Source organism: Clupea harengus, chromosome 1 (assembly GCF_900700415.2).
Source record: "Clupea harengus chromosome 1, Ch_v2.0.2, whole genome shotgun sequence".
NCBI lineage: Eukaryota > Metazoa > Chordata > Actinopteri > Clupeiformes > Clupeidae > Clupea > Clupea harengus.
The window spans coordinates 24,255,829-24,279,299 of record NC_045152.1 but is presented as its reverse complement, the minus strand read 5'-3'; the positions used below and the strand labels follow the sequence as shown (position 1 = coordinate 24,279,299).

The window sequence follows — 23,471 nt, the reverse complement described above, 5'->3', positions numbered from 1 at the left end:
AGTTAAGTAACAGAACCTAAACTAACTCTGCTGGCCCGGGTGCATTATAGTCACATGATAATAAAAACCAATATCAGTACACTCATGTGTTATTATGACCTCACTATCTAATCTAGATAACATATTAACATTGTTTATAATGTTAGTGTTGTGTGTAACACGGTGATTTTAGCATAACAAGCTAGCTGGTTAACTTATTTTACATAAGTTATTAGAAATTATAAGATTGCCCTCTTTACAACTACCACCATGGATAGCTTGCTCATCGATTGTAAACAAGTGACTACGGCTAACATGTTAAAATAAATCATCTCGATGATGACAACAGCGCCAGCTTGCCTATTTTACCAGATCATAACGGTCTCAATTTTGGACATTTATCTACCTAACGTTAGCTAGGCTAGTTGGTAGTGAACGTCACCTCATCTGTGAAAAGCAAGCTAACATTGGCCAATTCAACGCCACAACTTACCTTGTATCACTGTCACTGTCACGCGAAATAACAGTCGTAAATGGCCAAGAGTTTTCTTAAATGCAATTCCTCAAAACTACCAGATGCCCTACGGGCCGCTCCGTTTTAGAAGGGCTGACGGCACACGTCACTACGGTTGCGTGCCGTGGCGGGGCGTGTATGCAAATCCAGGTGCGTTTAATTTAAGAATCCTCATCCTCAATCCGCACAGCTGAGAACACTTCGGCTGTGTAAGAACCCATTTTCAGGTGTTCATTAATAAGGTGGAGATCGTTTCTTATGTTGAATTTCTGAAGTCCGTAAGAACACATTTCAGAAGACACTTCAGAACATTTTCGAAAAATGAGCACCATGAGTGTGAATACAGATCGCGAGGAGGAGTATAAAAATCAGTCAGTAAACTTCAATCGTATAGTGACGAGAGGAAATTATACGTGTTCTGAGTAGTATGGAAAATAGTTGAGCGTGCCGGTGGAGTCATACCGAGGGCCGGTTGGTGATGGTAGTGGGCTGGTATTTTGGACCATCCCAACCTCGTCGGCCCACCGGGGATTCCCCCGGTATCCCCGATGGCCAGTCCGCCCCTGGAGAACAGGTGTATCTTTTACCCCTTTTACACACAAACAACCCTGTCAATGGTTAATCTGTATATGGGACTCAGCGGGTGCATTTCACAGGGGGTTTGACCCAGAGGTGTGATTCCGCTGCTAAATGTGGATGAATGGGTGAAAGGACAGGGGTGCCAGGACATGGGAATTCATGCAGCTGCGGCCGCACCGCTCACAAAACAGCGCAAACTAGCATTAAATCTCTGTTTGCAATCAAAATATTCAGGTCACACAAAACATTGTTTAATGAGGGTAACTGACATGCAGGTGTACACAGTAACTAGACGTTCTCTGCACTCACACACATGCCACCTGTTCACTCCCACCATTAGCCTCTATCTGATGACTCTTTGTTTTTGATACCAGTTCAGCACACCTCTTGCATAACACATCCAATAGGCCATTAGTACATATAAATGCTGGTTGGCAGTAGAGGTCAGAGGAGCCGTTCTGGGACAACAGCGGAGAAAACACAGAAGAGAAGCTCACTCCAATCATGGATTTTCCCTGGAAATTGTTCCTGACTATTTTTATGGTGGATGCCATCAGTCATGCAGCTGGTAAGTAGTTCAAATATATTTTCTTATAGAGAGAAAAAAATGTGGTGTTGTGACTTGGCTCACACAATTATAAGTTCTATCAAGAAATAGTTGAATCTTATATTAATTAAAAAATGAGTCTACAACAGAAAATATGCAGTTCAGAAAGATCGGCTTTTACACTTTCAGTACTGGCAATGTTTGCCCTTTTCAATGTGTAGAAATAAACTGAGGATTGAACATCTTAAATTCTGAATTAAATGCGCCAGTGGACTATAAGTAACAAACGCATTTGGTTTCAGTGGACCCACCTAGTCATATGAATCACTTCATCCATGTTGTGAAGTGGATAGAAGCTCAAGACACTGGACTGGAGCCAGTTGCCTTGCTGAAGGAACTGCGTAAAACAGCTGGGTTAGACAGCTCCTTCATTCAGCACTATTTGGGAGGTTTGGACCAGAGGAGCAGTAGGCTGGTGACAAACTCCACTGTCACTGAGTACCTGTCAACGGCAATACATCATATGGTGACGGAGTCAGGTGTGGAGAAGGGTGTCGTTCTTACCAGTGATGGCACAACAGTTGCTTTGGCTCCCCTCCTATTGGGCATTGAAGCTGGCCTGCAGTCAGTTTCCAAAGGCCGTGTCCGTGGGCTCTACCCACTGGCACTGGCCAAAACCTTGGCTGCGTCCTTTCTCCATCGCTCAAGAAGCTCTTCAACCGCTCATCGTTTGGGCTCAGATGGATGCTGGGATAATGTGAGCTCCCCTAAGGTGTTCACCCTTGCAGATGTCGCCTCTCTGGTCACTGACGCTCAGGTAAACGGTGGCATGGACGGGGTGATTTTGGGGATGAAAGTAGCCGACCCTTCCCGTCATCGCGCCAAGCTGAGCACCCTGCTGATGCAATACTACCGTCAAAGGGTCAATGGGCTGGATAGTGCTCCCAGGCTCATTAGTCCCAGACGCAGGCAGAACTTTAAGCGGTTGTCCAGACCAGGTTTCCTGAAAAAGCAGGTGATGGGCACCTTGGCTGTGTACCAGAAGTTAAATAAAGGTCAAGGGAAACAGAGAAAGACAAATAAAGAAACACTGGAAAGAATTGTACGGGAAGGAATCAATGCATTTGAACACAGGTACACTGGTAAGTGAAAATATCAGCTGTTATGACAACTTGTTAGCAAACAGATATAAAGTATTACTGGGTACAATACAGCACAGAACAGTTATTTTCCAGTATATTTTGTCATATAAACGCAGACTAATGGTATCTGCATGCATCGCTAGACATTTTCTAAACAGCAGTTTAAAAAAAAAAATTTAAAGCACAACTTGCTTCTATTTATTTAGCTACTTCATATTAATACCATCTTCTAAATTACATCTCAACATCTCCACTTTTCTTTGTCATATTTGTCTCCAATGATTGGCTGGCACTGGCAGTATGTCCAGCCATCATTCCACGCTGCCAGTGGGAAGCAGAACCATATCGCGGCACTCCGACCCTTCTCTCTCTGCCTCTGTCCTTCATGTACATTCACCACACACACACGCCTGGCAAGCCTTGTCTGACTTTTGAACAGTGCTCCCGGGACATGAGAGCTATGCAGCGTTTCCACCAGGAAGACCGTGGTTGGGATGATATTGGATACAGGTACAAACTAAATAACTATACTGTATCCAACAGGCTTAATGAAGCATTAATTAAGTCTACTTCCTACCATCGGTCTAGTGTGAACAGCCCTTTGTGTTGATTCGGATTTTGTCTTCCAGTTTCGTGGCGGGGTCTGATGGCTACCTATACGAAGGTCGTGGTTGGCACTGGCAAGGGGCCCACACTAAGGGACAGAACTCCAAGGGCTATGGGGTGTCATTCATCGGGGACTACATGGAGCTCCTGCCATCCACTAGTGCCCGGGACCTGGTGAGGCACCAGCTGGCAATGTGTGCAGTGAGTGGTGAACGGCTGGTAGCAGACTACATTGTGCACGGACACAGACAATTGGTGAACACCGCCTGTCCTGGTGAAGCCCTCTATACTAATGTGCAAACCTGGGAGCACTACAAGGTAAGAAAAAATAGCTTTTCGTGAAAGAGGTTCTCAGCAGTAGTAGTAGTATTAATAGTAGAGTAGTTTTTAATGGCAATTACTCAACTTCCTCCTCCATTCCTATAAAGACTGAATGAACCAGGCATCACAAAATGATGGTTTCACTATGAGTTGGCTGTGTGTCTGCCAAATTGATTTTAAATAGTTACAACAAATTCAAATATTACATCATCTACACATTCCATATCTGATGTGACTCATGCTCTCATTTGACTTGCAAACCTCTGTTGGGTTTTCTACAGGAAATCCAGACCTGAAGATTACAAGGCAGAGGGAACTTATCTTGAAGCAAGCAAGACGATGACATTAAAATAATGACCTTATACTCAGATTGTTTCTTTATTGTTTTTCTACTGTAAGCTTGTGTTGACAGAGGGCTGGACAAAAGCTTTATCTACCTACCAGAGCTTGCACTATGTTCTCTACTATCCGGTCATTGGATAATATGACAAATCAGAGTCAGGCCAAGCCTTACAATGCAAACTTGTGACACAGACTATATGAGCAATCTATCAACCTTAGATGTATTAACACAGGGCAGTGATGCTTGTGATCTCAAGACACTGCTGCCCTCCTCAGGTAAAAATAAGAATGACATGGAGTACAATCATGTCATTCTAATCAAAAGCCACAGCCACAATTCCCCAGAACAGACTCTCTGTTGCATACAGAGATGATGGCCAGAGCTGCGTCCTTGTTTTGGAATGTGTTCTTCAGACATCTTTTATATCAGTGTAAGTTCAGCTAGACAAGGAGGCAGTGTGTCTGTGAACAACAAAACATGACCCATGTCTTTAATGGTCCGATGTTTAGTTTTAGTTTGAAATTTAAATGTTTCCAGACATAATGGTGTAATTCTAAAGGAATACTGTAAATAATGATTTGACAAAATTCTTGAGCATTCAATGCTTCTTCACTCTGTGAATGAAATGTTTCCTATGTAATAAATAACATTCCTGAGTCCTGAGACAGAGGAGGGAAGGCGAAGGAAGATGTACTCAATCCACAGGAGTAAAGTGACACACTGTTGTATATCTTTGTTGTAGTTCTATAATTATGCTCTTTTCTGACATCAAAAAATGCACATTGTGCATCTAAGACTTTAGTATTTTGTCTCTTAACAAAGACAATCAGGCCTCCTTAAAAAGTAAAAATACAGATTTTATGGGGGCTTCAAGCTAATGTTGAAGTGTCACCTGAGGCACCTGTGTTCCACCTATGCACCTCATTTAGGCTTTCTCAGGGGTACAGTACATGGTAAAGTAAGGGACTCCATAGCCTTGTTGGTAGTTTTCTTCAAGGAGAAAAAGACAAAGGGTGACGGGCCATCTCCCTCCTGATAGTGAGTAGCACATTTGTTGGGGGCCTATTTGTGCACTGTTGCCATATGTTGGATGCAATACTGTATATACAATAACTCAGCAGTTACTGATTTCTAAGGTTTCTAAGTCCAAGGATCTATTTTTATTTCACAACCAACAGTATGATTTCATGATGGACAATAGCATGTGATTTCAGTGTGCATCCTTAACCAACATTAATGTCCTCTTGTTCAAATCAGGATGTTCAGGGGTTGTAGTACACACACACAGGACACGTCCACTTTAAGTTATTTTAAAGTGTTTGTTATATTAATTATCACATCGTGTAATAAATACCTACCTCCACCACACTTGCTGGAGCTATTCATAACTGTACTTTCAAGGGCAGTTTCCAGTTGCGGCTCATTACTGACTCGTGGTAGTACGTGATAGATTCTTTAAACTAAGAAAACGAGGGGAATAGCGTATGGGAGGGTTGAGGAGTGGGCTGGTGGGTCCATACAGTGATAACTGATCCCAAGAGACTTTCAAGTTTCGTTACCGTAGCCTACTGCTGAAACAATCCGTCCTTCTGCTACAAAACTCTCTACCCCTCCTCACCGACGTCACTTGCGCAGCCGTGGCGTCCCTACCAGGCAAACAACATGGAGTCGTGAATTTGGCCACTACGAAAGACTTACAGTCAAAACTGCATACCAATGTGATCCCCGACGTGATCAGGATTACACGGCGACACACAGAGACGCATGTGCCAGCCGTAAGAGTACACACCTTCGATAGAAATAAAGCATGAAGACCGCTGGTTAAGGTTACACCAATCCTATCAACCAGGCCGAAAACCGTGAGTAACGTTATTTGCAGAATACCGTCACCAGGGAAATTAAGTCTGAAGTGCCTAAGGTTTAGCTTTGACATTCAAACCGGCTACGACTGCATCGTTTGGAATCAGTCATTTTTGCCAAGGATGTGTCACAATCTGAAATGATTAATCTTCACTGTAAACACCCCGCCTTGGCAGCAATGTAATGTGCTAACGGTGTCATATGTTGAAATATGGAAAAACATCTTTCTTACATCTTTGTCATTAAAGAGGGAAGAGTCTGCTTTTTCAACTGCAGACAGCTCAAATTGGGTCAGACCGTCCCAAATTGCAAACCGCAGATGCAGTGAGACAAACGTGATGCAGATGAATTTACGCACACTGCAAACGCTGTTATTCAAAATAAGTTTCTGAACTCGGATTTCTAGTCTTTTGGCTTATAATAATAGGGTCATATGATGGAGTTAAGGTTTTGGACAATTTGAATCCCACTTTTATTGTATACAAGCTGTCACATTTGTATTTAATTGGCAGGGAAGTTGAGGTTCTTGCGGCAGTGGATACATTCTGCACAATGTAATCATAGAGGACGGTCTGGTAACAGCGTTCAGTGCACAAGGGGACCATGGAATCTGGAGGGGGTGCACACCCCTCTGGTGATCAGTGCACCTTAGGGACCAATCAGGGGTCTCTGCCCTCAGTCAGTGCACAGGACTCAACATCACCCCCACCTCTTAACCGCACCTTACAGGTAAGCAAGTCGGCACATACTCATTGTACACTATGCTAAACTCTTTAAATAGTTACAACCCTGTTGTTTACATTAATACCATAAACATCATATGTATAAAGTAGCATCTTGTGAGACCTTTATTTCTGTGTGCACGGCACAACCCAGGGTTCCAGCTCTTCAGATGAGAAGGAAGAGTTCCCATGTGGTGTGCACCTGCTGAACAAGAATGGAGACAGGGACTTGGAGGGCACACAGGGCACACAGGGCCTGCTGCTCTCTACGGTCGGATCTGGGAGGAATGCACAGAGGAGCTCCAAGTCCTCAGCCTTTCCCTCCTCCTTGACCTGGGACTCTGATTCCGAGAAAGAGACACAAGACGGTAGGCTGCTGCTTCATACAGTAGTGTAGATATCTGCTCCCAATACACTCAAGCTCATTCATGCACTGTATACAAATGACAGTTTGAAGAACATTTTTCAATCCTGAAAGTGGGTGGCTTTTCTGGTGTATCACCAGTAGAAAATACATTCATCGTATTTTACACACAGTTTAAAAGTGCATTCGTGGCAAAATAAAATCCTCATATCAGCACCCAACAGAATTGCTCTGTTTGACAGGCTTAATGTTAATCTAAGCAGCAGAGGCAGTGGTCACATAATACATAGATTAACTTTCATGGCTTCCCTGTGCACAAATATGGTGAAAGATTATAGAAAGCATAATTTGGGAACTCCAAAGGATCTGACCCAAATACTGCAGTAAGGTGGCAAAATGTTGTTAATGTGACAATGCCAAGTGTGTGTTTTTGGAATATTCTTACCTGACCATCTAAATCTGCCTTCCTGAGACTAATACAGGTAGATTAGTTTGTAGCTGGCTAGCAGTCCACTCTAACTTATAATATTTGTTGTCAAATGCGCAAGTACTGCATTGTAAGCAGAATTATGTCAATGGGCTATGCTGTATTGTTTTTGGAAATATCTAAACAAATCTCTATCAGAATATATAGTGTCATTAGTATGTGTAGTAAGTATCACTAATACATCCAGGATAGAAATATATAGTGTGTTTTGAGGTTGTAAATGTAATATAGACATGTGGAATTATATGACTTTCCTTGCTGGCAAGGCTGGGATGGCATACGGCATGTGGCAGCCCAGTACAGGATAGACTGTTATGAATACACTGTATTGCATAACCTAAATCATTTGGAATTTCTGTAATAAAGTTTTATGACAACATACTTGACCTCTCACTAAACTGAATTTTCGTTTTGTAATTTTGTCAATTCTGAAGTTCAGCGACAAAGAGTAAAGAAGAGATGCGCTGCTGAAGTCATAGACTATAAATGTTTATTGGTCTATGGACGGTTTTTAATTCAAAAGAAGGGGATGGGACGGAATATTTGTCTCTAGACAGAATGGGCAGCCTTAAAAGAAAACTAATTATTATACTGTTCAGTCAATTCTTTAACACAATCATGACGCAATCATGAGTCTTTTGTTACTATGTTATTACAGAAGAGTGAGTTTTCCCACATTGGCAGTGGTATACTTAAATACTTAACACTTTAATTGTTTCGATCTTCTTGCGTCTGTCCCTCTGTCCCCCTGATGTTTCTCCAGTGAGTGTGCCTTAGTGCTGTTGATGTACCCTGTATGAAGTGACATTCGTGCTCTCTGTCCTGTCTCTTGTGTTTGTGTCGTGGTGGTGTGTGCCAGAGGAGGAGCTACAGCACTTTTGTAACCCTTATGGCCTCGTCGCTCACAGTCCTGGATCGCCCACCTCTGGATGTGAGCCAGACAGGTGAGGAGTCAAACAGGTCAGAGAGGGTCACTGGGTAAAGAGAGTAGTAGACAGGCAGAGAGAGAGACACTGGTTAGATCTGGAGAGTTGTAGAGAGGGATTGGAAGTGGTGGCCTGTTGAGGCTGATCCAAAAGATATGTGAGGTGATATGTGGTCTGTGCTGGGTATCAGATTATGGCTTAAACTCAAAGGGCAGGTGGGAACAGGGATTAGAGCATGACTTAATAAACACCACAAGCAGGTCATAAATCAAATGCAAACCAGGAGGGATAATATTAATTACTGTCCTTGTTCATTTATGGTGTATGTTGATATATTTCATTTTACACTCCCAGTGTACATTTCCCAGTGTTGAAAACATACTATTACATTTATATCTACAGAAGTGTCCAAGAGGGTTGCCAAACACCAGAGAAACCTAAGCATGCACTCCCTGAGAAAGACTTACTCATCCCTCTCCAGGACCAAGCAGTCAACACACAGAAGGAGGGGTCAATGAGAATTCTCTCCACAGAACCAAAATGTAAGAGATTTTTCCAGTGTAACTCATAATTTGGAGAGATAGTTAACTACATGCCATCTTAAAATCTGTGCGACCATAGACAACTGATTTATTTGAAAATCAATTAGGCTGCAAGTGGCTACATTACAACTGGCCTTCTATTGTTTGGTCTACAGTGTCAGATGCTGAAGCTGGGAATGTATCCAGAGAAAAAGAGACATTTTTGCCCAAAGCAAAACCAAAGGGGGGATGCCACAAGGAGGAGGCTAAAGATGACAAGCAAAAAGCTCGAGACGTGGGTCCAGAGATGGATGTGTACAGCTTCCCCGGAGATTCAGATCCTGAAAGCCCTCCTCCGGCCCAATGGGCACACTGCACCTTTGTGGAACGCCGGAGGAAGAAGAGGGCCCTGCTGAGGCCTTTCTCCGGTCTAGGCAGCTGGCAGCGCACAGTGCCAGGGTCTAGCCGGAAATCAAGGGTCACCACCCTTAGACCAAAGGAGTGTGGGACTGTAGTCTCTAATAGTGGGGTCTTTGATTTTAAGGAGGAGCTAGAGGAGGACGAAGAAGATGAAGGTAACGAAGAGGAGGATGAGGAAGAGGAGGATGCGCCGGATGGGAAAGAAAAGATGCCAGAAAGTGAGACACCACAGGAGCCAAACCAAGATATTTGCCCAGAGATTTTCACATGCGTGGAATGTAGCATTTACTTCAAGAAGCAGTGCCACCTACGGGACCACATGCGAGAGCATAGCCAGAAGGAAGGACGTGGGGGCAAGGGCACTGGTAGCAGGCGAGGCAAGGCCGCTCGCTTTGAGTGCAAGGAATGTGGACAGGTGTTGGAAGACAGATTGGCACTCACGAACCACCAGAGACGGCACAGAGAGTCTAGGTGCAAGATCCTGGAGGAGATAAGCAAGCTAAATGAAGGCGGGAAAAAGGCAGGGGAACGAAGCGGACGTGGCAGGGTGACAGAGCCCAAAGGCAAAAAGCCCACTCCCATCTGCCATCAGTTTGTTTGTCTTAAGTGCAACTTCAGCACAGATATTCCCCAAGAGCTCGCTGACCATGCCAAGGCACATGCTCCTAGAAAGAGAGCTGGCATGCTGCGCTGTTCCCCTCGCCTCCAGCCAAAACTTTCCTCAGCAGAAAAAATCCAGTCCCCTGGCACCAGGCCCTCAGGCCTTGCCACCGCACTGTCCTGTGATCAGCACTCCATGCAGGAATCTAGCAGTCCTGGGATATGTGAGCACCTTTGTCCAGCTCACTCCTCACAGACCAGTACCACAGAGGTGGAGAGACAAAAGGAGCTAGGCCCATGTGCAGAGTCTGGTGGCCTAGATCTCGCTGTCACTCCTCAAGTTCTTTCTGACTCTCTGGAGGAGCACACTGTGCCCAGGCAGACTCCTCCGCAAGCAGGACTGAGCCAAGAAGTGGCCAGTGCTCCTGTTGGGAGCGATGCGGCCGTGGAAGATTGCTCCCACCAGGTGAATTCGGTAGAGACACAGCCAGAAAATCCAAAAGAGCCTGCGCCACCAAAGAGGGAGGTAGCTTTCAAGAGCATTGGGAATCGGAGGTCAGCTCGAGAGAGTAAGGGGAGCAGCAGACCAGTACGCTCCTTTGCCAGAGAGGATAACGCTTCTGAGAAGGGAGATCAGGAACAGAGCCAGGTGGAAATAAAAGACCAACCTTTGAAGAAGACTCAAAATGTTCCAGAGGCATCAGCTGTATCCAGCGGGGACAATAGCAAAGGTAAGACAGATGATTTCATACAGCAAATCCCCTCCAGCCACTCATGGTCTCAGCAGATGAATCATAGGTTCTGATGTGGCATGACTGCAATAGTGCACTGCTCTGTCGCTGGTATCTCTGCTTTGGTTTGATAACAGTGGAAATCACCTCATTTCTCTGAAGTCATTGTCACATTTCAAGACATTGTCATGTGCAATAATATTCCAGGATATTATTGACCACCATAAATTTCAGCTCATGTGTTCATGGGAAACATGTCCTGAAATTTGAACATGTCACATTTGTGTTCACATTTGCCATAACTAAGCATTTAAGGCATGGCATTTGAAACCCCCCGCTGTGGCATGAAGGTAGATGGATGCCTTCTTTTATCATATCTATCTGGTTGTAGGTGGTCAGTAGTAAGCACTGGCTTATTGAGCTGCATTGGCCTCTTTTACAGTATTCACAGGCTACCCATATGGCTTAGTCTTTGTCTACTGGGCAGTAGATAAGGAGTATTCCCACGTCTCTCCGTTGTAACTGAACCCAGTCGCCCCCTTCCCCTGCAGACCCTGCGGAGGTGCCCGCTGCAGCCAAGCAGCTGAAATGCAGTTTCTCAGCCAGCCTACAGGGGGCGACAGATGGGCAACAGGCTCAGCTCAGACACATGGTGCCCCTGGTCCTCATTGAGTCCCTCTTCCCTGACTCTCAAACTCCCCTCTCGTACCCCGGTTTTGGGGAGCGAAGCAAAACACTGGGTGAGTGAGCCACAGGTAGAGCTGGTGAGGTCATAGAGTAGTTAAAATGACATATCTCCCCACGTGTGAGGTACTGCATGTCTACCATTTTGGATTGTAATACAGTCTAACTGCATAGTCTGTCTGACGGTGCTTAGAGGGCTCTATGATTCTGTTTGTGTGATTCATCCACATTGCTTCATGCCACTGTATGTCATGTTCTGTGCATCTAATGTTTCTGAAGTAGTAAAGAGCCTGAATTACTGGGGTCCTGAAGCCTAGAGGCTGCTGTGTGATTTTCTGCTAGGCTATTACTATTATTTCAGAACTCAGCTTAAGAATTCCTGATATGTCCTTCTAAGATTATTGGCTCGGCGAACATAGCACATTGACCTGGCACTGACCAGACCCAAGTTGAGCTGCTGTGTCTTGAGACCCCACAAGGCTTGAGGCTGCCAACTTATATATCGCCTCCTATTCTTACCTGACAGATGGCCCATCAACACAGCAGCACCCTATTGCCCCCTCATCCCCCAAACAGAGAACTTTGAAGGAGGAACCAGATAAGGAAACTACTCACAGCATGGAGAAGACCACTGGCATTAAACTAGAGAATGAGAAAGAGGACGATGGCAATGACGCTGAGGATGATGATGATGTTGAGAGGTTCCTGACTGAGCCCCTGTCAGATGATGATGAAGATGAAGGGCTGATGAAAAACGTGGAGAGGAAGTGCCCATATTGCCCAGAGTGCTTCCATAATGGCATTGGATTGGCAAATCATGTTAGAGGACACCTCAACAGAGTGGGGGTCAGCTACAATGTGCGTCATTTCATTTCCCCTGAGGAAGTCAATGCCATTGAGACAAAGTTTTCCTACCAGAAAAAAAGGAAGAAAGGTGAAGAATATTTGCTGAAGAAAAATCTATTTCTGGTTAGCAGGAGTAAAGAGATGCTTTATTAATGCAGGTCCTAGAGTATGGGTGTGAAAAGTTGTGGCTGTTGTATAAAAAAGAGTGAATTGAAAATGTATGTGCAAACAGCACACACCTTTAGTATGCCTTATTAATGTGCGGACTTATAAGTTGTGCAGGAGGTGCAAGTTTGGTGAGTTAGACATGTGTGTGGTCGGTTTTATGGGAATAGAAATGCTTGAGTTAGGAATTCTGGGCGATAACCACAACAGCTGTGTGTAGCGAAATACAACTCAACACAGTAGAATTTAACAGAATATTACAATAAAAAGAATATATCTGTTGGGGTGCTGCAGCCAGACAGTCCTCAAATTTATCAAATAATATACTTTTAGTTAACCCATCCCTTCCAACCATGTCACTTCTCGTAACTTTACCAAGAGGACTTCTGTTATAGCGTGTTGTCAAAATCTCAACTTTGATGACCTTGAAGCCTCTGTCTTTTCTTTACTGCTACTCTATGACTAGTTGCCAACTTCGACCCAGATACCTTCAGCGTGATGCGATGTGAATTCTGCAGTGCCGGCTTCGACACCAGAGCTGGCCTGTCCAGCCATGCGCGTGCCCACCTGCGTGACTTTGGCATCACCAACTGGGAGGTGACCGTCTCACCCATCCATATCCTCCGGGAGCTCTTCTCAAGCAGGCCAGACCTGGTTTTGCCTACCGCTCCACCACGCACCCCAACATCTGGGGAGGAGATGGACCCAGATCTGGATTCTGAGGCTGATCAACCAGGCTCAGCTGGACATAAGAGGGAAGAGGATAATGATGTGCCAAAACAGTCATCACCTCTACCTTGGAAGATACATAGCGCCTGCGACCGAGAGGGTGAGTGAATGAGGCATTTTGTTAGAGAGCTGGTCGTTTAAGACCTGAAGATTCCTATTACGTTACTGCCCATGACAAGCTGGTGTACTTGAAAAGAAAGGAATATCACCCAAAACTTTATTTGGTAAATTTGCCAACTCCTACTTTGTTGGAGAACTTGATTCTCTGTCATGTAATCTAAATGGCATCATTCATCTCATGTAGACATAAAGACAACTACATGACCTCGTTTGTTCTGTAGCTGACTTGTCTGTGTTTGATGCATATTTGAAGAAATGCGTAGCCCGAATTGCCCCAAATGTGATGAAGTGGTTTTTGACTCGGTCTCCGCCTTTGCTCGATTGGTCACGCCTTAGTTCGGCGGTGCATTTGTACGGGGCAAAATGGCTGCTTCCACCTCTCCGCAGATAAAAACAATAGTGGAAAAATTGTCGGATCCGTGCAGCCGGGAGTCTGATGCTCTGCATCTGCGGGGTGGTGAGTGCCGCGTAATTTATGTGCTGTGCGTGCGTACAGGGGAAATGTTCTTTCATCGTGGCATTCCTGTAAGCTTTCATGTCCCGTTATGAATGCGATGAGTGCCAGACACAACAGCCATCAGAAATCAAGCCATATGAGACCATTTGAAATGACTGTCTGTCTGGCTTGCATCATTGACATGACTGCTAAACTCAATGCGACGGAGCCCGTGTCATGTTAGAGGGGAGTGAAAGCACGTTGTTCTGCAAATTGTTATAGAAATTGTAACTACTGTTGCGAAGCTAGTGTCATAAATATATTTTGTTGTTTCATGTCAAAAATGTCGATTTCAGCGTTTTCTGTTGGCTAGGGTGTGATTTCCATATTACCTGTAGTAACGCCATTTTACCTCAGTGTCTGGAAATAGCGCTTTGAACATCATTTTACATAGTTGGAAAATGGAGCACTCAGACTGTAGCCTGCCCGAATAAAAAGTTTTGAAGGATATTTTTTCTTCCCATTTTTTATTAATTTACTCACGCCATGTAGGCTACGTGGTTATTTCATTTTTACTCAAAGTCAGACGTTAGGTAGCCTACGTTGTGTCGAATGGAAAACAAAAGATTTCGGTATTTGGATTGCAAAAGGAAAATCTGTTGTCTTTAGAGCGAAGAGACTCCACTTACAGTAGATCTATGGGAGCGCAATGCGATCTAATGACAGCAACAGGAACGCCCACTCGCTCGCACATTTTGTTCATCCCTGACAATGCGCCGATGTATTATAGACATGTTACGATTATATTTCTGCAGTTATATGTTGCTGTTACTTTGAATTTAAGTAAAAGTAAAGTTTAAATAAGCTTTGAAAAGTCGAACATTTATTGTAAACTGTTTGACATATATGTTTTTTGAACACGAGTGTGTTGCCTGTGTACATTTTCCACCATATAAACTTTTTAAGAAACATTCGCTTAAAGGCCATCGCATCAGTTCAGTTATTACATCTCCATTATCTGTTAATGACTTGTTCATTATTCAGTGACTGTAATTGGACTTCCCTCGTAATCTTTGATGACATGTTATAATTTACTAGTCCTGACCTCTTATTCAAGGATTAAGATTAATCTGATTTTAATTCATAAGTGACTCATTGTGTGTTGGTGTATGTGTGTGTGCCAGGGGAGGAACAGCAGCAACAGAAGGAGGATGACGATGAAGATGATGAGGATGAGATGCCCGTGTTGGATGGCATGCCCCCGAGTCCTGCTGAGACGAGGCTCTCGCCCCTGGAGTCAGAGAACCACTCCTCCAGAGAGGACACTGGCAGCAAGGGTGAGCAGCAGAGCAGGTTGCAGGTGTTTCTTCCTCAGCAGCATGTGAGGATGGAGAACTAGAAGTTTCCATGACCTGGCTCTGACCCATGACACTATGGCCAGTGTGAAGTTGTTACTGTCTTCTTCCATTATTCAGCTGATGGTATTGATGTACGGTGTTCAGTGCATAAATCCCTCTAAACAGACTGCTTCTGTCTGTGGCCTGGGTTATAATTGAGTTCTATATAGACTGAAACTAATCCTAGCTCTGTTTCAATTTAATCTGTTCTAGATTCCTTTCTGCAAACAGTAACAGCTCTCTCTAGTGCCCTAGTTTTCATTTCAGTGTAAAAATATCAGCCCTCCATTATAAATAATCATATAGGCTAGATATGATTGAAAGTATTTACCCATGTTGTTTTTCTTCAGGGTAATTAATTTGTTGGCTTTTCAGTGCATCAAGCGTTTATTGTGTGTTGTATTTCAAAGTGTGTCTCGGCTTGTCATTATAATAAAATAGAAATTCAAACATTTGCAAAAAAAAGAGAAATATGATATATATTTCCGATGTTTGCTGTCTTAAGCTTTATGATAGGGAATATCTATCTTTCCTCTCCTTCACTCCCCGCCCTTCCCTCCATGCACAGGTGTGCTAAAGTGCAAGGTTTGCGGAGCCCCGTTCGAGACAAGGCGGGGCCTGTCAAGCCACGCACGTTCTCACCTGCGCCAGCTCGGAGTGGGCATGTCCGAGAGCAGTGGCGCCCCCATCGACCTCCTCTACCAGATTGCCAAGGAGCGCTCTCTGCCCCACTCCCCACCCCCCCAGCCCAAGAGGCCCTCTCGAAACGTCTCCTCCCCTAGCCCCCCTCGACAGAGAGAGCAGGAGAGGTGTGAGGATGAGGAAGACGAAGAGGAGGAGGACCTGGACGTCAAACCCCCTGTCCTGACGTCAGCAGTCCAACCGCCCCCCTCGCCCTCGATCCCGTCACTGGCCGGCTCCCTGCCCCCTTCCCCGTTCGTCAGGTCACGCTCTCCCTCTCGCTCTCCCTCACCGGTGTTGAGGAAGGCTCCCATCTCCTCACTGCTGCCTGTGTCCTCCCCGCTGCGCTCCCTGGATGGCAGGGGTGGCCTGGGCAAGACCATCTCTGCTCCTCCCCTTCCTCCCTCAAAGCCCTACTGGGCTCCACAGGAGACTGACGCTCCCCTCAATCTCAGTAAGAAAAAGACAGCTTTACTGTTTGGCTTGCAGACACTTGAAAGAAACTGTCCCCGCCTTCCCACTGTTAATAATAATGAATAGTATGATAGTCCTGAACTGTATAAGGTTGTTGCTATTTACATATATACAAGTACGCAGAGGATATGGTGTGTAGATATATCCATCACTTATTTTCCCTCAGTCCTGATTTCACACTTTGTCCTGTCTCTCCTCTCTCCTACCCCCTCTAGCCATGGAGCCCGACCCCAACAAAGACATAGTGTGTCAGTTATGCGGCGCGTGGTTTGAGACTCGCAAAGGCCTGTCCAGTCACGCGCGTGCCCACCTGCGCCACTTTGGCGTGGAGTACTCCGAGTCCAAGGGCTCCCCCATCGACCTGCTCAACCGCCTCATCCTCACCGACGACTTCAAGCGCCGGGTGGCGGGCCTCTCCCCCTCAGCCGGCATCGAGGACCTCCGCAGCCTGGTCTCCTTATCCTCTTCCTCCTCTCCCCCCTCCTCTTCTAAGCGACCTCTTCTGCCCAACTCATCTGCTTCCCCGCTGCTGTTCAAGGCCAGTGCGGCAGGCTCCAAAACTACCTCCTCCCTGTTTGGGCCGCCCCGCAAAAAGCCTCGAGCTTCCCCACAGCAAGTCTTCCGCCTGAGCGGTGGGCAGTTGACACCCTACTCCCAAGGTAAGCCTCTTCCTTCTGAAGTGCGTTTTAGTATTGCCTGCCCTCATCTGCATGGTGTAGGCAACCATAAAAAAAAAAAAAAATTGTCAGTAAGAGTTGACATGAGCTATAGTAGTGAGGTGTAATTAGATGTAGTGTTTTAAGATAAGTTTAAGAGGAGATCATATAGCCCCATTACAGTATCAAGTTAATGGCCTTGGTATAAAGACATTATCCTTAAAACTTTTACCTGGTTTACCTGGTTTAGTTAACATGTAATTCATGGAGCACGTTTTGCTTCAATTTGTCTCCCTTTCCCCAGCTGAACCACTGAAAGATGTAGGTTGTGAGTTCTGCGGCGAGTACTTTGAGAACCGCAAGGGCCTCTCCAGCCATGCCCGTTCCCACCTGCGGCAGATGGGCATCACGGAGTGGTCGGTGAACGGCTCCCCCATCGACACGCTCCGGGAGATCATCACCCGCCGCGGTCTGCCTTGCGCTCTGCCCCCCAGACCCCTAAAGTCCCCCCCCTCCACCCCTGGCCCGGGGCCTCCGCGAGTCGCCCTCTCCTCTCACCCACCCTCCTCTACCTCCTCCGCCTCACCTCCGGGGGCACTCCTTAGGCGTCTCCCATTCCCCTTCACCCACCCCCCAGGACAGCACCAGCCCACCGCTCGCAGGATGGAGGTGTCAGCCTCGGCCTCCAGAGCCTCTGCCAGCCCTGCAACCCACAGCTCGGCTGCCCCGCTCAAGCCCAAGCCGGAGCCCATCCAGCTGGAGGTCACTCTGCCAGGCACCACGGTGGATGGAGGAGAAGGTGGAGCAGGGGGCTTCACCATGGAGCTTCTGGGCCCCAGCTGGGCCAGCTCAGACAGCTTGCACCCTATCAGCAGGGGTGAGTTCGGATGCTTGGCCTAGAGCCTGCCTACTCTGACCTGCATTAGGAGGTTTGAGCAGACACTGGATGTGAAGCATATGTGGAACACCTTACTTAAAAAACAAAGAAGCGGGATCAAAACATAAATATGTGAAAGTTCTAAGTGCTGTTTGAGTGATGTAGGGATGTGGAGTCAGTCATGCTTCATGTGTTTGACATCGGCTGTTACTGTATTCTTCCACCTGTCCATCTTCTTGGTCTCTTTTCTCCTCACTCTACATCCTAACTTATCTTCCTCTTCTCTTCTCCTTTTCTTCTTTCTCCTCATCTATCCCTCCTCCTCAGGCCTGACTCATGACTCCGAGCCCACGCGGGACATCCGCTGCGAGTTCTGCGGCGAGTACTTTGAGAACCGCAAGGGCCTCTCCAGCCACGCCCGGTCCCACCTGCGGCAGATGGGCATCACGGAGTGGTCGGTGAACGGCTCCCCCATCGACACGCTCCGGGAGATCATGCGCAAGCAGCAGGGGGGCTCCTACTCGTCCCTTGCCACGCTCCCATCCAGCTCCCCCTCCGGCGGAGTCAAGAAGGAGCCCCGCCCTGGCGGAAGCCCCACGTGGGACGGCTTGAGCCAGCAGCCCTCCAAATTCTCCCGCAAACACCCGCTCAACATGCTGCACTCAGGGTCCCGGCTGCACAAGCACGGCATGGGGCTGGCGGGCATGTCCACCACCCCGCCAGCAGGGAAGTTCTTCACAGTGGTTTCCCCGCAGGGGAAGAGGCCCCCCGGGGAAGAAGGGCGGCCAGCAGAGAGGATGAGCAACCAGGGGCCCCAGCCGAAAGCCTTCTCACCAGTGCCACATGACTTCTCCCTCAAGGGGAAGGCATCACCAGACAAGCATGGGGTAGGCCACTTGGGTAAGGCATGGATTTTAATATTGTGCTCATCCTCTCATTTTCTCTCCTCCTCCTCCTCCACCTTTCCTACTAGCCTCAGGCCTCAGCCTCAGTAAAGGGTACCTCAGTGTGTGTGTGTGTCTTAGCCAGCTGAACACCAATTAACTTCTTCCTAGTTCCCAGTAATCCTGTTAACCCAGAGAATGCAGGTGGTTGACTCAAACACTGCGGAGATCTGCGGTCGCCTGTTCTCCAAACATGTCAGAGAGTAGATTATTATGAGAGAGCATTAACTCACTTTTCTCTGCAGATGCCAGCTGCGAACTGTGTGGCTTTTACTTTGAGAACCGCAAGGCTCTAGCCAGTCACGCGCGAGCGCACCTGCGGCAGTTCGGCGTGACAGAGTGGTCAGTGAACGGCTCCCCCATCGAGACACTTAGTGCCTGGATGCGCAGTCGGCCACACAAGGTGGCAGAGATGCATCGTGGGTACATGCAGGGCGGACGTTCCGGTACAAAGAAGGTGAGAGGACCAAAACGCAGACAAACACAGCTGCCTGATGCTGTTGGTTTCTACACATTGATTGTACTCCACCCTTACCCACCTGCCTCAACACTTAACACTTGATGTTAACCTAATATCTTGTTAGCCACCATTAACTAGCTTTCCGTGCCTGACTGTTCTGCAAGAATTTCTTGAATTTCTAGTTTGTGGTGAATTGAATCATTGCAATGGATGTTTGGTAAACTTGAACACTATACACTCATATACACACTAAGTATATAATATAAACTCCATGCTGTTATAGGGATTAAATACTGTGCTATATGGTCCTATACCATCTGATCCAACTTCATCAATACATGTTGGTCTAATTCTGTCATTATGAAGTTTAAGTGTGTTACCTGTGTGTTTGCAGAGGGGTAGTTCCTCTCTCTCACCTGCGTCAGATTCGGGCCACACCTCTCCGATATCCCAGAAGCCCTCCTCAGCCCTGTGGGCATCTCTGTCTCAGAGTCGAAATAGGGCCAATGAGGTTGCTGGAGGTCAGTGGGGTTCGTCGAGGTCAACTGAGGTCAGAGCAGAGAACCGATCCTCCCAGCATGGCCACACCCATCAGGTCTCCAGCTCCGCTCCACCGCATGCGCAGGTAGCCCGAAGTGAACTCAACGTCCGTTTGCCACGAGGTATGCACACACATGCACACACACACACACACAAACACACACACACACACACACACACACACACACACATATGTAAGCTTGACTACAGAGGAGTAGTTGTATGGGGAGGTTAAATATAATCTCCCTCCCTCGTAAACATTTGTAGCGTAACATTGAGGATGTATTTAGCATGTATTGCAAAAGTATTATGTATGTGCTGAAACCAACAGAAAAACTGCTGAAAACTGTCTTCCCTAAATGTTGTCATTGTGTATGTGTAGGCTTTAGTTTACCTCCCTAGATGTTGTCATTGTGTATGTGTAGGCTTTGAGCGGCGGCCCCTCAAACACCCGTCCCACCCAGACGCAGGAGAGCGAGAGACCGGCCCTCCCAAACCCCCCCGCACCAGCACTGTTCCTGCTCTGGTGCCCAAGCCCCCATCAACCCCGCTGGTCAAAGTGGTGGGCAAAATATACTCCCTCAAGTGCCGGTCAGTACCAGTTAAAGACTTTATGTGTCTGTGAACTTTATGTCTTTGAACGTTATTTGCTCCTGAAGTTAAAGGGAAACTTTAGGATTTTTAGATCTTTTTGGGTCCAAATTTTTACAGAGGACAATTAACGATCAGTCCAGTACTGAGTTACAATGCTACAACTGGCAACCGCAAAACGGCTATACAAAATAATCCCATGGGGCATGCAGTAATCCGTTTTTTCCCCCGCCACTGACAGGATCATAATGTAATTATAAGTGTCTGACTAGACGGAAAGGATCACTACAGAGATGGCCCAGGTTAAAAAATACTGAAGTTTCCCTTTAAAGGTTTAATCTTGGCTGTATTTTTTAAAGCTTGTTAAAAAGGGTAAAGGCAGGCAACCGTTGTCATGCAATACAGGAAAACATAAAAAGTATTTTATAATCTTCAAAACATTCTCTGTCTCCCTACCTTCCTCTCTTATCCCTTTCCCCTACCCTCTGTCTCCCCTCCATGTTCTCTCCCTCGGTCTGTCTGTCAGGTTTTGTGAGGTAGAGTTCCATGGGCCTCTCTCAGTGCAGGAGGACTGGATCCGGCACCTGCAGCAGCACATCCTCAACCTCAACTACGCCAAGCCAGCTACCCCCAGCACGACCCCTGACCCTAGCGCCGCCACCAAATCCACACCCGAGACGCCCACCTCCTCGGCCCCAGTCTCCTTGACTACCTCCGCGCCTGCATCCATCGCCACTGCTACCCTAACCCTGACCCCCAACCCCACGCCGACGGCCACTGCTCCTCCAACCCCTGTCCAGACTCCCACAGCAACACCCACCCCATCCTCCCCAAGGACGCCCACCCCCACAGCGATGGGATCCACGCTGACCCCATGCACAGCGGCCAAGCCTCTTCCCAGTCCCGCCACATAGACGTTTCCATTTGCCTCCATCTTGCCTTCATGATTGTGTTCATGCCATCCGTCTCCTTACTGTTACCAAGCACTCATTCTGTCGGAGGAGGAGTGAACTGTCATGACATGAGCCCATACATGTGGGAATTTGTGCTGCTTCAACCATTGAGAAGAGGGAGGCTAAAGCAAACCTAGTGATGTCCAAGTCGTCCATAAGCTGCTGGGGTTTCATGCTACCTCGGCTCTTCAGCAGAGAGGCCTTCCTTCTTTTTTTTATGTGTGATGATCGTGTATGTACGAGTGCATGTGGATTGACATGCTCAGATAAGCTCACCCAGTGATGAAGCCCTCTCTTCCTGTTGCCATGCCTCTCTCCGGTGCTTTAAATGGCTACACGAGTAGCGCCACTTAGTGGCAGCTTGTTTATGAATCAGAAGAACACATGAACTCAGTTGCTCTTCATTCAAGACGATGGTAAAACACTTGTCAAAGTGCTGTTCCATTTTCCATTATTTATATTTTGGCCAGTGTCTTTTTTTTAGCACTTTGTTAACCTTATCATTGCAAAGCTTTTGCTCCAGGCCAAAGCCTAAATGCCTACTCTAAGTGGCAGGGATAACAATCCTGTTGAATTGAATGTGTCTTATTTTTAAACGCAAATACAAAGCCACACCCCTTAAAACTGTGCCACAATGAACTCACCATGGCACAGTGCCACCAAAATTGTTCATTCATGCACCTTCTGAACTAAAATGGCACACAAAAAACATTGGCACTTTTAAAAAAGCAAGAATTGTACACTAAATCAAGGCAGGCCCAGTCCCATCTGATATTGCATTTTGTGACCGATTTTTTGGTCATTTAGTTAGACAAAGTAACTAAGACGATGTAAGATGTTGTGTCAACTGTATTTTAACTCTAAATATGTAAGAGGATTGTCAGTTTTAGGTAGTCACAAGTGAAGGATCTCTACCGTTCTCATTTCAGTGCTCAACCACACTTTTGTTGTGGTAGCTATTCATGTTACTCCAGTTTTTTTTTCTGTGTCCAGGTTCTCAAAGAAGTTTGGCACCGTCGGTACTGGGACTACATTGTGGTAGTCAGCCCCTAAAGGGCTTTGCCATGCCTCCAATCCCCCTGACCCCAAGCCTTTTAAACCAACTTCTCAAGCTCATTTGCTGCATGTGTGAATGCAGTGTATCTGAGACTTCCATGGCAAAAATGGTCATAGATGTATGAATGGAGGAATGCACACGAGTGCATTGCACATATTTTGCAGTTATTCATGTTTGTATTTTAATTTGCAGTTGTGTGTGTGTGTACGTGTGTGTGTGTGTGTGTGTGTGTGCCTGCGTATATGTATGTTTGTGTGTGTGTGTGTGTGAGTGTGTGTGTGTGTGTGTGTGTGTGTGTATGTGTACGTGTATGTATGTGACAGTGAATTTGTGTATAAACAGTCACTGATAAAGTAATATAAATGAAAACGATTTGAAAGTGACTCGGATCGTCTGTTGCCAGTTCTCACCCAACCATGCCAAGAGCGGCACCGTGCTGCATACACCAGTCCCAACGGGTGTGCCAAAGACTCTCTCCTCTCCTCGCACACCCCACCTCTGTGAGCCGTTTACACCAGACTCTCACCGGCTCAGTCTGAGCAGACACCACACTACCAGTGTGTGTGACTGGACAAGGGTCATGGCCTTTAAGCAAAAGGGAACTTTTTTCTTTTCGCGTGTGGCCTGCTGGCACATGGCGGAGATGCACAAAACTGCCCTGGACCTCACTTGAACTTTGACCCAAGTACCACCACAGTTACACAGACATAAAAAAACAACAGTGTTGTTTTGTTTAGTTTTTTTGTTTTTGGCACTGACATGACCGAAGCGCTCAGCTGAGTGCTGCCGCGGTGGATGACAGCCTGAGCGCCCATGCGCTCCCATCTTTTTCATTGCTTCAGATCATGTCTGCGAGTTGAAGCAATAAGCAAAGGGTCCACATCATGCATACTATTGACCGTATGTGTCTGACATTTCTGACTGTTAAGACTCCCATGGGGGAAAATAGATATAGTATACAGTAAGTGTAAACTAAATGTATGACATGGTTAAGACTATTACTAGACATTAACAGTTCTATTAACAGCTAGTCATGACAATGTGATTTTGATTTCCATTTATTGTGAAGTTACTTTTGACTTTATATGCCGTCTGTTTGTTTGTTTTCAGTCGCTACATGTGTTTCTGTATTTGACGTCATAGACAGCGAAATAGATTAGTGCTCTTTTTCAAGGAATTATTATTTCAAATCTCTAAGC

General features: G+C 46.3%; 2 protein-coding genes across 5 annotated transcripts; both read left to right on the top strand.

The window, feature by feature from the left end:
- Window positions 1–1,080: 1,080 nt before the first annotated feature.
- pglyrp6 (peptidoglycan recognition protein 6) lies at window positions 1,081–4,620 on the top strand. The gene is made up of 5 exons (XM_012825624.3): window positions 1,081–1,640; window positions 1,922–2,761; window positions 3,061–3,271; window positions 3,391–3,685; window positions 3,970–4,620. Exons 1-5 carry the CDS (start codon window positions 1,577–1,579, stop codon window positions 3,982–3,984), a joined length of 1,425 nt encoding a protein of 474 aa, XP_012681078.2. The 5' UTR covers window positions 1,081–1,576; the 3' UTR covers window positions 3,985–4,620.
- Window positions 4,621–5,451: 831 nt separating this feature from the next.
- On the top strand, window positions 5,452–22,521 carry wizb (WIZ zinc finger b). Of its 4 annotated transcripts, XM_031572738.2 has the most exons (18): window positions 5,452–5,890; window positions 6,404–6,620; window positions 6,768–6,981; window positions 8,324–8,408; window positions 8,793–8,932; window positions 9,088–10,662; window positions 11,214–11,402; window positions 11,873–12,280; window positions 12,824–13,186; window positions 14,827–14,979; window positions 15,608–16,174; window positions 16,410–16,853; window positions 17,155–17,727; window positions 18,055–18,627; window positions 18,917–19,128; window positions 19,526–19,793; window positions 20,097–20,262; window positions 20,789–22,521. In XM_031572738.2, the coding sequence occupies exons 2-18, from the start codon at window positions 6,495–6,497 to the stop codon at window positions 21,174–21,176; spliced, it is 6,444 nt and encodes a 2,147-aa protein (XP_031428598.1). In that variant the 5' UTR covers window positions 5,452–5,890; window positions 6,404–6,494; the 3' UTR covers window positions 21,177–22,521. The 4 variants fall into 4 exon arrangements, with proteins under 4 accessions (XP_031428598.1, XP_031428604.1, XP_031428611.1 ...); XM_031572744.2 differs by lacking the exon at window positions 11,214–11,402; XM_031572751.2 differs by lacking the exons at window positions 11,214–11,402; window positions 11,873–12,280.
- Window positions 22,522–23,471: the final 950 nt, after the last annotated feature.